This window comes from Hypanus sabinus (assembly GCF_030144855.1).
Source record: "Hypanus sabinus isolate sHypSab1 chromosome 5 unlocalized genomic scaffold, sHypSab1.hap1 SUPER_5_unloc_2, whole genome shotgun sequence".
NCBI lineage: Eukaryota > Metazoa > Chordata > Chondrichthyes > Myliobatiformes > Dasyatidae > Hypanus > Hypanus sabinus.
The window spans coordinates 474,025-487,460 of NW_026778918.1; the positions used below are offsets into that span (position 1 = coordinate 474,025).

General features: G+C 48.8%; 1 protein-coding gene across 3 annotated transcripts in view; it reads right to left on the bottom strand.

Annotated features, from left to right (window-relative positions):
* The window catches only part of daxx (death-domain associated protein), a 59,113-nt gene that overhangs the window by 41,257 nt on the left and 4,420 nt on the right, over positions 1 to 13,436 (bottom strand). For all 3 annotated transcript variants that reach the window (XM_059957518.1, XM_059957517.1, XM_059957515.1), the window contains exons 2-3: positions 6,256 to 7,138; positions 2,412 to 2,831 (exon numbers count right to left, since the gene is read on the bottom strand). In XM_059957518.1, the coding sequence (XP_059813501.1) occupies positions 2,412 to 2,831; positions 6,256 to 7,138 (1,303 nt within the window). The remainder of the gene's footprint in view (positions 1 to 2,411; positions 2,832 to 6,255; positions 7,139 to 13,436) is intronic.

Genomic DNA, 13,436 nt, shown 5'->3' on the forward strand with positions numbered 1-13,436 from the left:
GATTCTGGGAATAGTTCACAAGGCGCAGATACGTCCCACAGAGGAAGTTCTCAAATGGCAGGGGTAGGCAGCCATGGCTAACAAAGGAAGTTAAGGACAGCATAAAGGCTGAAGGAAATGCGTATAGGGTAGGAAAGGGCATATAAGATAGCAAAGGTGAGTGGTAATTTGGATGATTGGGAAGGATTTTAAAAGGCAACTAAAAAGCTACAAAAAGGGAAAAGACAAAGTATGAGGGCAAACTAACCAATAATATAAAATAGGAAACAAAGTTTTTTAGTTAAATAAAGAGTAAAAGGGAGGTGAGAGTTGATATTGAACGACTGGAAAATGCTGGTGATGTAGCAATGGAGGACAAAGGAATGGTAGACGAACTTAATGGGTACTTTACATCTGTCTTCACTGTGGAAGACACTAGCAGTGTGCCAAAGGCCCGTGAGCATCAGAGAGCAGGAAAAGTGCTAGGCAAACTCAAAGGCCTTAAAGTAGAGAGATCACTTGGGCCAGATAGACCACATCCCAGAATGATTCCAGGAATGAAAGGGTTACTGTATGAGAACGTCTGTAGCTCTTGGGCTAGAAACATTCCAAACGTTAGAAGGCCTGAACAGATTAGATATGGCAAAGTTATTTCCCATGGAAGGGGAGTCTAGGACAAGAGGATATGACTTCAGGATTGAAGGATGCCCATTTAGAAAAGAGATGCGGAGAAATTACTTCAGTCACAGGGTGGCAAATCTGTGGAATTTGTCGCCATGAGCGCCTGTGGAGGCCAAATCATTGGGTGCATCTAAGGCAGAGATAGATAGGTTCTTGATTAGCCAGGACATCTGGGGAGAAGGCAGGGGAGTTGGGATGACCAGAAGAATTGGATCAGCCATGATTGAATGGCAGAGCACTCAATGGGCCAAATGGCCCACCTGCTCCTATGTCTTATGTTCTTATAAGATAGAAGCAGTGACATGGTTAAGGCTCAGATCTGCATGAAAGCAGCAGCATGAATGAAGGCACGTTTGAGCATGAGCATGCTGCAAAGAATAGACAGGTATAAACTATGTTTCATTACAATCTCAAGTCAGCACTGGGCATTTTTCTGTTGTCCTTTATATATGGTGAATGTGGTCTATGTGGCATTCTATAACTGAACAGAACCAAAGCAAAAGTTAATCATTTAGAAATAAGGATTTCTACTTGAAGGAATTACCTCTTTGATAAACATTTTAGTGAACATTTCCGTTATGCTTTGTTTGTTACCATTTTAGAAATTAAGTGTGGCCACAAGCAACAAAATGCAGACAAACCTCCCATCTGGACACAGATGACTAGTCACAACTGAACACAGGACAGAACTGCTACGGCCAGAAGGCACTGACTCATTGAGAAGTACAGCACAGAAAAAGGCCCTTTGGCTTATGCAGTCCATGCTGAGCCATTTAAACTGTCTCGCCCCCATCAACCTGCACTGGGACATGTACATATCCATGTACCTATCCAAACTTTGCTTAATATGAAATCGAATTCGCATGGACCACTTGTGCCGGTAGCTCGCTCCACACTGTCACGGGCATCTGAATGAAGTATGTCCCCCCTCATGTTCCCCTTAAACCTCTTACACTGGGGGATGTAAATGAAAGGTTAACATTGATGTAATGAGTAGCCCCAAAACCTTCCCCAGCATTCAGAGGCTCTACTACTGACATAACTCCTTGCCAATAAAGAATACTTGGCTGCTGTAACTATATAAACATCATCACTGCAATAGTCAGAGGTAGTCTACCCAACAGCAGGCAATCACAATTCCCAAAGCCATTCCACCAACTCCAAAAGCAGTTCTTTTCACCTGCCCAGATGAGTGCAGCACACAGGTGTTCAACAGGACATCAAGTTTCCCCGAAGAACAAGGACAGGAGGTGCAGAGGAACAGCACCCAATCACGTGGAAGAGATGCTTTGTGACCTGCTAAAATCTTCCAGTGTTTTTTGAGTTCTAGGGATTAAGGATTGTCTACAACGTGGAAAAAGTGGTTTATCAGCAATTATTGCCCAACTTTAATTGGCCTTGGAGGTGAGAGGAAGCTGCCACATTTCAACTCATCTGCAATATTCACAATTGTGATGGTTGTTCAGTTTTGCCTTCATATTTCTTGGTTAACCCCCACCCCCCAGACCATTTATATAAACAAGCCACATCGTTTCTGAATAAAGGATGGTTTAAATGTTCCAGGGAGAAGACAAAGAGAATGAGGCTGTTAAATATTAACAGCCAAGATTAGCTGGTGGAGCATACTTGATGGGCTGAATGGCCTGATTCTGCTCCTACAGTAAACAAAATCCCAGGAACAATTCATGCAGAGTAACTACTACTCTGTCTCTCTCCTCCCACACATGGAAATGGGCACTGATTAATCATACCTTCTTGGGGTTCTTCCTCAGCATCGACTGCCTCCTCGATTTTAGACAGCTCCTCTTCAATGTCAGGCTCAGATGACAAATCTTCATCTTCCTCTTCATCCTCCTCTTCCTCCTCATCCTCCTCCTCAGAGGCAGCATTTTCCACCACGTCCGCTTGTTGTCCTTCCCTTTCAGCCTCAGCCACAGCCACCTTTTGTACCTCCTCTTGTTCATCATTGACGTTCTCCCTTCCTGCTTCAGAGGGAAGAGGGACAGTAGACTGCTGTTTCTTCTTCTTTCTCTTCTCCTCCTCCTCCATTTCACCAACATCCTGGATCTCAGCATACTTCTTCACCACCTCATCCAGGCGCTGAAGTGCAACGGTCCTGTTTTGCCGAAGCCTCTTTTCCAATGTGATGTCTGTTACGGCTGGGTCTTTGCCTGGAAAATATCACATTGTGAGCAATGATTCCACCAGCGTTTTGTGTGTGTACTTGTAATGTTGTAGGTTACAGCCTGGCTCACTCTCTGGCTTTCTCCAGGACTCCAGCGTACCATATAACAATCACAGCTCGGAAACAGGCCATCTCAGCCCGCCTAGTCTCACCTACCCGCACTAGGCCCATAACCCTCCACTCCTTTCCTGTCCATATACCTATCCAATTTTACCTTAAGTGACACAACTGAACTGGCCTCTACTACTTCTACAGGAAGCTCATTCCACAGCCTGAGTCATCATAAAGATTCAGTTTCTGGTCCCTCCCACATTCCACAGACGTACCGATTACCAGGTCATTGTAAGTTGTCCTGTGATCAGGTTAAGGTTAAGTCAGTGGGTTGTTGGGTGGCATGGCTCAAGGAGCCTGCTCAGCGCCCTATTTTGAAGTAAAGTACTGGCCTCTGTAAACAGCTTGTAGCACAAGGGAGGACACTGATAGGAACGTGGGAAGAATAAAATGGGAACAAACTTGGGCTGCTCTCCCTGGAGTGTCACAGTTCAAAGGAAGACATGACAGAGGCACAGACAGGGTAAACAGTCACCACCTTTTCTCCAGGATAGAAACGTTAAATACCAGAAGGATGTGAGGGGTTTAAAAACACAGTGGTAGAAGCCAGCAGGTTGATGAGGTTAGATAGTCAAGAATTGATGGATATGGAAGAGGATACTAATTATTTTATTTAGCCATACAGCATGATTACAGGCCCTTCCAGCGTAATGAGCCTGCGACGCCCAATTACAGCCATGTGATCAATTAACCTACTAACCTATACATCTTTGGCATGTGGAAGAAACCGGAGGAAACCCATATGGTCGGAGGGAGAATGTAAAACTCATTCCAGATGGCAGTAGGAACTGAACCCACGTGGCTGGGACCACTACACTAACTGCTATGCAACCATGCCACCCCTAAATTAGCATCAAGAGTTGTATAACAGGATGGGTTAAATGTCCTGTCCACTGCTGTACTGTTTTCTGGCTATGCTGAAGGTCAGCACGGACACAAGACGATAAGTCTGTTTCTGTTCTGTGCAATGAATGTTTTCAGACGAAGACTTCCCAGAGCTCCCACCCACCACCTCAAGAACACCCAACGACATTAACAAGGAGAGAAAACATTCTTGGAAAAACCCCTTCAATTGTATTATAGTCCCAGCCTTGCCAGATATATTGGGGTGCAGGACGCATCCTAGACCTGTGTTTAAATTCAGCTGGACCAACTGACATAGCCAATCCTCACCAATTTCTGTGGAATAGAATGTAGGACCATAGAGAGGCCCTTCAGCTCATAACTGTTATGCCTACATAATTCTTCCATTTTCCTCCCATTCATGTGCCTATTTAATCATTTCTTAAATGTCCCTAATGTATTTGTCTCTATCATCACCCCAGGCAGCTTGCTCCTCACATCTGAAATTACACTCTCCCACCTTCAATGCATGCCCTCCGGTATTTGATATTTCAACCACTAGAAAAAGGTATTGTCTGTCTATTCAATCTCTGCCTCTCATAATCTTACAAACCTCTTATCAGATCTCCTCACAGTCTCCAGCACTACAGCAAAAGCAGTCTGACTAACCCCAAAATGTCAGAAACTCTGTACATTCCTTCGTGAGCACGTGGATTTCCTCTGGGTGAGTGCCCATGAGATGGCTTTTTAGAGCAGCTCATGGTTGAGCCCACTATGGGATCAACTATTCTGGACTGGGTGTTGTGCAAAGAACCGGATCTGATTAGACACCTCAAGGTAAACTAATTCTTAGGAGCAAGTGATCGTAATATGACCGAGTTCACCTTGCAATTTTAGAAGGACAAGATACATCAGTATTACGGTGGAGTAAAGGCAACTATAAGAGACATGAGAGGGGAGCTGGCCAGAGTTTACATGAAAAGAACACTGGCAGGGAAGTTTGTGGATGAAACAAAGCTAGCTGGAGGGGCAGGCAGTTTGCATAAGATCATAAGAAATAGGAGCAGAATTAGGACATCTGGTCCATCGTTTTGTCGAATTAGTGGAAGACACTAGCAGTATGCCTGATGTTGTAGTGTGTGAGGGAAGAGAAGTGGGTGCAGTTACTATTACAAGAGAGAAGGTGCTCAAAAAGCTGAAAGACATAAAGGTACATAAGTCACCCGGACCAGATGAACTGCACCCTAGAGTTCTGAAAGAGGTAACATTAGAGATTGTGGTGGCATTAGAAATGATGTTTCAAAAATCATTGGATTTTGACATGTTGCTAGAGGACTGGAAAATTGCAAATGTCACTGCACTCTTTCAAGAAAGGAGGAAGGCAGCAGAAAGGAAATTATAGACCAGTTAGCCTGACCTCAGTGGTTGGGAAGATGTTAGAATCAATTGTTAAGGATGAGGTGATGGAGTACTTGGTAACACAGGACAATATAGTACAAAAGTCAGCATGGTTTCCTTCAGGGAAAATCCCGCCTGACGAACCTGTTGGAATACTTTGAGGTTACAAGTAGGGTAGATAAAGAGAATGCAATGAATGTTGCATATTTGGAATTTCAGAAGGCCTTTCTTTGGCAAGGTGCCACACGAGGCTGCTTACCAAGTTAAGAGCCCATGGTATTATAGGAAAGTTACTAACATGGTTAGAGCATTGAATGATTGGTAGGAGGCAGTCAGTGGGAATAAAATGATCCTTTTCTGGTTGGCTGCCAGTGGCATTCCGCAGGGGTCAGTGTCGGGACCACTTCCTTTTATGCTGTAAATCAATGATTTAGATGATGGAATAGATGGCTTTGTTGCCACGTTTGCAGAAGATATGAAGATTGGTGGAGGGGCAGGTAGTGTTGAAGAAACAGGTAGGATGCAGGAGGACTTTGACAGATTCAGAGAATTATCTTATAAAAGATGTGCTGGCATTGGAGAGGGTCCAGAGGAGGTTAACGAGGATGATTCCAGGAATGAAAGAATTATAAGTGGAACGTTTGATAGCTGTAGGTCTGTACTCACTGGGATTCAGAAGGATGAGGGGGGATTTCATTCAAACTTTTCGAATGTTAAAAGGCCTAGATATGGAAAGGATATTTCCCATGATTGGAGAGTCTAAGACAAGAGGACACAGCCTCAGGATAGAGGAGAGCTCTTTCAAAACAGAGATGTGGAGAAATTTTTTCAGCCAGAGGGTGATGAATGTGGAATTTGTTGCCACATGCAGTGGAGGTCAGGTACTTAACAGAGAGATTGATAGGTTCTTGATTGGATATGGCATCTAAGGCCAGGAAATGGGTTGAGATCAGCCATGATTGAATGGTGGAGCAGACTCAATGGGCCAGATGGCCTAATAGTGCTCCTATGTCTTATGGTTTTATGTATAGGGTCCAGCCCTACCTGATGCTATCTACCTGGTTTATAGTCGTCAGTGAGATGGCTGCCGAAGTTGTAGACCAAGTCGAGGTGGCGCCTCTCCTGCAGCCTGTTACCGACCTCGCGGAACACATCCTGCGCCATACTTTGAATCTGTCTTTGGCTCAGTCCCAGGTTGTAACGCGTGCTAACTTTGTGCATGATGTTCCTGATGTCCTGATAGTCGGGGAAGTGATCAGGTTTGTTAATAAATTTCTCCACTTTGCGGTTGATTTCTGGGTACCGTGTACCAGAGAAGGGAATGCGCTGCTCAATAACACGGCCCGTTAGGCTTGAGCAGTTCTTCAACTCACACAACTTTTCAAAGATTTTCACCATCTTCTTCTTCAGCCGGTGCTCCTGAACATAGGAGGAATCTTCATCTTCCAAATCATTCAAATTCAGCTCTTTCTCCTGAAGGCGTTTGATTTCATCAGCATAAACCTTTAAGAGGTTCTCCAGGTAACGGATCTGACGCCGTGACCCAGTGCCTGTTCGCTTCTTTTCACCTGAAGCAAGGTTTGGAACAGATGTGGACGCAGCTGCTTCTGATGGGGCAGTAGTTTTCCCAGGGTAGTCTTCTTCCTCCTTGGTGTTTGTGACAGATTGACCCTCAACAACCACCGACTGATGCTTTGAATTCTCCTTACTAGCCAAGGCGAGTTTGGTTTTTTGGGAATTGGCTTTGAGTGCAGTACACAGCTCATTAATGTAAACGAAGACTTTGCTCTTCCTGCCCTGAACCCGGGTCAGGCAGCGTCCCAATACGTTACGGAATTCTGTGGAGGCCAAATATTCTGGAAATGCCTTGCTGTATTTCCTCTGCAGAAAATTTATCACTTCTGGGTTGTCTTCTGTTAATGTTTCACAGAATTCCACAAACTGAAAGAGATTGGGAATGTGGTGGGAGGAAGAACAAACAGAAAAGTAAAGCATTAGTAAAAAATAAAACTAATGATAACAAGCCCACCTTCAAACACTGTCACTTTCACACAAACTGTGCTCAAAATCTTCCATTTACAAAGGTCGTCAATCAAGCCAAAAACCTAACCTTCAGGGTTTCAATGGCATGGACCCATTATTAATCAAGGGATATACGGATCCCCGTTTGGGATCCAGAGGTAGATGGGGACACGTTCACCTCCCCCAGCTGACAAATGAATATACCTGCAACTTGATCTGACATCCAAAATACCAGCTCAATGAGTGCAAGGCACATACTTCATCTCTCATACCAACCTGATGTGCACAACAGTTGTTGAGTAAGTGCACAGCAAGGACTCAGATAGCAAATGTGACCATTTATTTCCCATACCACTGGTTAAGCAATAAACTCTGGACAGGACACAGAAAACTTTTGCCAAGCATGCTGCAGCAGAATGCATAGACTCAAAATTTGATGGAGAAAGTAGAAGGGAAGTAAACACTGGCAGAAGAGTGAGCTATGGTAATTATTTGTTTTAATTTAACTTCAAACATGGCAAGCAATGCATTACTAAATAAACCAATAAAAAAGAACCATGGATGCACAGTAATTACTGTAGATGTGTTCTATCCCAACTGGAAAACAAACTGGGCAGTGAATTTATCAACACACGACTTTCTCATATTGTAGCAGCATAGAGCAAATGGTCAATTGGTCCGCAGTCACCGCAACAAGATGAGAGTTTGGGTTAAACGTTTGCCAAAAACTGTGCTACGAATTCCAGCTCAGTTCTCCCTACCCAATATGGCTTTCCTCTTCAAATCTCACTTCCAACATTTTCAACTACTTTTAAACCAACAGCAGCTGTACCTTCATCTGCAAAGGGTTTAATCATCTACAATCATGCCAAAATGCCCTCCACAACCTAATGGTTATAACAAGTACATCGGCAGCTCTGATTAGAGAACAACATCATTTTCTAAGATGTACTACATTAATTTTCAGACCCACCTTAACAATCGAGTTGAAAAGAGGCACACCTCCAGGCTTTCTGAGAATGAGACAATAGCTTTGTATTCCCTCTTCCTCTCTTCTAATTAACAGGCTAACAAACTGGGTTACATTTTAAAGTTAGCAGGAGCCTACTCAACTGTAAAATTTTGAAAAGTGGACTCCCAGGGAATGTACAATCAGTTCTTTAAAAAGATTGGGGAATACAAAACAGGTCTCAGTAAATCTAATATTAATACCTTCCAGTTCCCCTTTTATGTCAGAGGGTTGCTATGTCTTTTGCTATTCACTCTAAGTCTCCCAGCTGCTTGAACCAGATTGCAGTGCTATAACATCATAATCGACCTCCTCCTTAAACTGTACAGTAAACCTTAGATCTAGCTATTAACCACAAAGTTAAATTTTTATATGGAAAGACCTCCAGAAAAGGAACCATGGACAGACAGAGATCTGTGGTAATTGAACTCATTCTTTCAACAGGACACTACAATGTCACATGAACATATGGCCAGACTGCTTTTCAGTGAACTCATTCTTTCAGGACAAGAGGTGGTATGATTCAGGACTGCTAATACACTATTTCATGTCTGATTGAGGCAAAGGATATTCTGAACAGAATTTGTGGGTATCACCAGACTGATGCCATTGCTAACAGCTCAATATTGAGATAACAAATAAATATGATTATTAATTTATGTCACTTTGAGAAGTGATTTTTTTTTGATCGCTTGGATTGCAATGGCAAGGGAAGACATTTCCACTTTGGGTACCTGATAAGAGCAGAGCGTCCAGATAAGATGCAGGGCAAGACACCCGCCAATCTGTCCAATCAACAAGGCTTAGCCCCGGGATCATGTCCGCCTTTCCATTTCCCACAGCAGCCAGACTGGTTGTCTCTGAGGCGCCCACTGTGGACAATCTCGTGCTGTGTGGATCTGCACCCACTAGAGAAAAGAGATTCAGTGCATCAGTCTGGGCTTGATCGAAACCCAGCAAGTCTCAGAACTGAAAGGATATGTTAATCCTGTGTCTCAGGGACAGCAGTTGGTTAAAAAAAAACACTATTCTCATACTTCATTTTAACATTGGGCAGTTAGGACAAATGCTCAGCTCAATACACACATAAACAGCTCAACTTTACCTCAGATTCATTACCACGGCACAAGTTTGCAGGAGAGCTTTGTGCAGCTCACAGCAAACGGGTGCCATTTAGATATTCAAATTAAAGGATTTAACTTCCATCACTCACAAAGGAACTAACTTACTCTTTCCAAAAACCCAAGGGCTCACTTAACATGCTTGTCATTTTATTTAAGTGACTGAAACTTGCAACAGTTTGCAAGGACATTGAAAATGGGAAGTTACAAAACTGGGCATTTGTTACCAAGCACAGAGGGTGCGGAGTAGTGATAACACCGACAATGAAAAACAAGCCCACCTGAAGGTGCATGTCTGGCTGCTGCTGTACACTCACCACCTGGTTCCCTTGCCAGGCAACTATTTCCCACACCACAATTGAGAAAACAAATGTGCAAGTTCAAATCCCAGATCAGCCTGTACAAACACCGACATTGTTGTGAAAACACACAGGGCTCTGTGGAGTGCACTGCGTAACTGTGCAGCAGAACCTCCTCTCAGCAGGCAGACAGGAAGGCTCAGGTAGACCAGTAAAAGTTTGACACATACCCCTCCGGCACCTGAAATGCTCAGATGTCTTTTTCAGCTACTGGTCCTTGCTGAGCCGTTCTTAGGGCACGCTGTGAGATCAATAGCGCAGTGTCACAGAGTGCAGGAGGCGGGGAACATCCGTCCCGAAACTCCTGTAACAACCCAACCGGAGGTAATAGAGCCGAGTGCAGGAGGTGGGGGGAGGGAGGGAAAGCTGGAGGTAATAGAGCCGAGTGCAGGAGGTGGGGGGGAGGGAGGGAGGGAAAGCTGGAGGTAATAGAGCCAAGTGCAGGAGGTGGGGGGAGGGAGGGAAAGCTGGAGGTAATAGAGCCGAGTGCAGGAGGCAGGGGGAGGGAGGGAAAGCTGGAGGTAATAGAGCCGAGTGCAGGAGGCGGGGGGAGGGAGGGAGGGAAAGCTGGAGGTAATAGAGCCAAGTGCAGGAGGCGGGGGGGAGGGAGGGAGGGAGGGAAAGCTGGAGGTAATAGAGCCGTGCAGGAGGCGGGGGGAGGGAAGGAAAGCTGGAGGTAATAGAGCCGAGTGCAGGAGGCGGGGGGGAGGGAGGGAGGGAAAGCTGGAGGTAATAGAGCCGAGTGCAGGAGGCTGGGGAACCACCAGCTCCCCTCCTAAGCCCACGTGAGAAGGACTGGCTGCCTGACGTGCTCAGAAAGAGCAACCGCAACTCTGACGGGAGGTCACAATGCGGCGAGGGCCATATCACTTCCCTTCCACAAGTAGCACTTCCTGATTTCTGTAAGAGCCCGGATTACATTTCCAAATTCCCAATGCGATGTCAAGTCCGATGTCTGTGCAGGGGGATGGCAGACGATCCAGAGCGATGTCTGCGGTGGCAGAGCAAACCCATCCGGTGGGTTTGAGGGCCGGATGGAGGAGGATGAGGAGGAGGGGACAACGTAAAGGAAACAAAAACCTAGAAAACAAATCACTGAAATAATTCTGTGTCTTCACTGATGGGAAAGCTCCATCTGATTCGGAGAGATCGTTTGAAATTTCAGGCCCCAACCAAGACCAGCAACAGATCTCAGGGGGCATTTACCTGGAACGAACCTAGCGCGGGGGGGGGTGGGGGTATAGGAATAATGCGACCTGGGCTGAGAAACTCAACGCCACACTCAGATTCGCGATTGTAGGAGTTACTCTGCCGGAGACCGGCCTGGGGAGAGGGTTGCCCCCGGTCAAGCCTGACTGAGATGAGGGAGACGTTACCCCGGTCGAGCCTGACCAGGATGAGGGAGATGTTACCCTGGTCGAGCCTGACCCGGATGAGGGAGATGTTGCCCCGGTCGAGCCTGACCCGGATGAGGGAGATGTTACCCCAGTCGAGCCTGACCAGGATGAGGGAGATGTTACCCCGGTCGAGCCTGACCGAGATGAGGGAGATGTTGCCCCAGTCGAGCCTGACCCGGATGAGGGAGATGTTACCCCAGTCGAGCCTGACCCGGATGAGGGAGATGTTACCCCGGTCGAGCCTGACCCGGATGAGGGAGATGTTGCCCCGGTCGAGCCTGACCCGGATGAGGGAGATGTTGCCCCGGTCGAGCCTGACCCGGATGAGGGAGATGTTACCCCGGTCGAGCCTGACCCGGATGAGGGCGATGTTGCCCCGGTCGAGCCTGACCCGGATGAGGGAGATGTTACCCAGGTCGAGCCTGACCCGGATGAGGGAGATGTTGCCCCGGTCGAGCCTGACCCGGATGAGGGAGATGTTGCCCCGGTCGAGCCTGACCCGGATGAGGGAGATGTTGCCCCGGTCGAGCCTGACCCGGATGAGGGAGATGTTGCCCCGGTCGAGCCTGACCCGGATGAGGGAGATGTTGCCCCGGTCGAGCCTGACCCGGATGAGGGAGATGTTGCCCCGGTCGAGCCTGACCCGGATGAGGGAGGTGTTGCCCCGGTCGAGCCTGACCCGGATGAGGGAGGTGTTGCCCCGGTCGAGCCTGACCCGGATGAGGGAGGTGTTACCCCGGTCGAGCCTGACCCGGATGAGGGAGATGTTGCCCCGGTCGAGCCTGACCCGGATGAGGGAGATGTTGCCCCGGTCGAGCCTGACCCGGATGAGGGAGGTGTTGCCCCGGTCGAGCCTGACCCGGATGAGGGAGGTGTTGCCCCGGTCGAGCCTGACCCGGATGAGGGAGATGTTGCCCCGGTCGAGCCTGACCCGGATGAGGGAGGTGTTGCCCCGGTCGAGCCTGACCCGGATGAGGGAGGTGTTGCCCCGGTCGAGCCTGACCCGGATGAGGGAGGTGTTGCCCCGGTCGAGCCTGACCCGGTTGAGGGAGGTGTTACCCCGGTCGAGCCTGACCCGGATGAGGGAGATGTTACCCCGGTCGAGCCTGACCCGGATGAGGGAGACGTTGCCCCGGTCGAGCCTGACCCGGATGAGGGAGACGTTGCCCCGGTCGAGCCTGACCCGGATGAGGGCGATGTTGCCCCGGATGAGGGAGATGTTACCCCGGTCGAGCCTGACCCGGATGAGGGAGATGTTGCCCCGGTCAAGCCTGACCCAGATGAGGGCGATGTTACCCCGGTCGAGCCTGACCCGGATGAGGGAGATGTTACCCCGGTCGAGCCTGACCCGGATGAGGGAGATGTTGCCCCGGTCGAGCCTGACCCGGATGAGGGAGATGTTACCCCGGTCGAGCCTGACCCGGATGAGGGAGATGTTACCCCGGTCGAGCCTGACCCGGATGAGGGAGATGTTGCCCCGGTCGAGCCTGACCCGGATGAGGGAGATGTTGCCCCGGTCGAGCCTGACCCGGATGATGGAGGTGTTGCCCCGGTCGAGCCTGACCCGGATGAGGGCGGTGTTGCCCCGGTCGAGCCTGACCCGGATGAGGGAGACTTTACCCCGGTCGAGCCTGACCCGGATGAGGGAGACGTTACCCCGGTCGAGCCTGACCCGGATGAGGGAGGTGTTGCCCCGGTCGAGCCTGACCCGGATGAGGGAGGTGTTGCCCCAGTCGAGCCTGACCCGGATGAGGGCGGTGTTGCCCCGGTCGAGCCTGACCCGGATGAGGGAGATGTTACCCCAGTCGAGCCTGACCCGGATGAGGGAGATGTTACCCCGGTCGAGCCTGACCCGGATGAGGGAGATGTTGCCCCGGTCGAGCCTGACCCGGGTGAGGGAGATGTTACCCCGATCGAGCCTGACCCGGATGAGGGCGGTGTTGCCCCGGTCGAGCCTGACCCGGATGAGGGAGATGTTGCCCCGGTCGAGCCTGACCCGGATGAGGGAGATGTTACCCCGGTCGAGCCTGACCGAGATGAGGGAGATGTTACCCCGGTCGAGCCTGACCCGGATGAGGGCGATGTTACCCCGGTCGTGCCTGACCCGGATGAGGGAGATGTTGCCCCGGTCGAGCCTGACCCGGATGAGGGAGATGTTGCCCCGGTCGAGCCTGACCCGGATGAGGGAGACGTTACCCCGGTCGAGCCTGACCCGGATGAGGGAGATGTTACCCCGGTCGAGCCTGACCCGGATGAGGGCGATGTTACCCCGGTCGAGCCTGACCCGGATGAGGGAGATGTTACCCCGGTCGAGCCTGACCCGGATGAGGG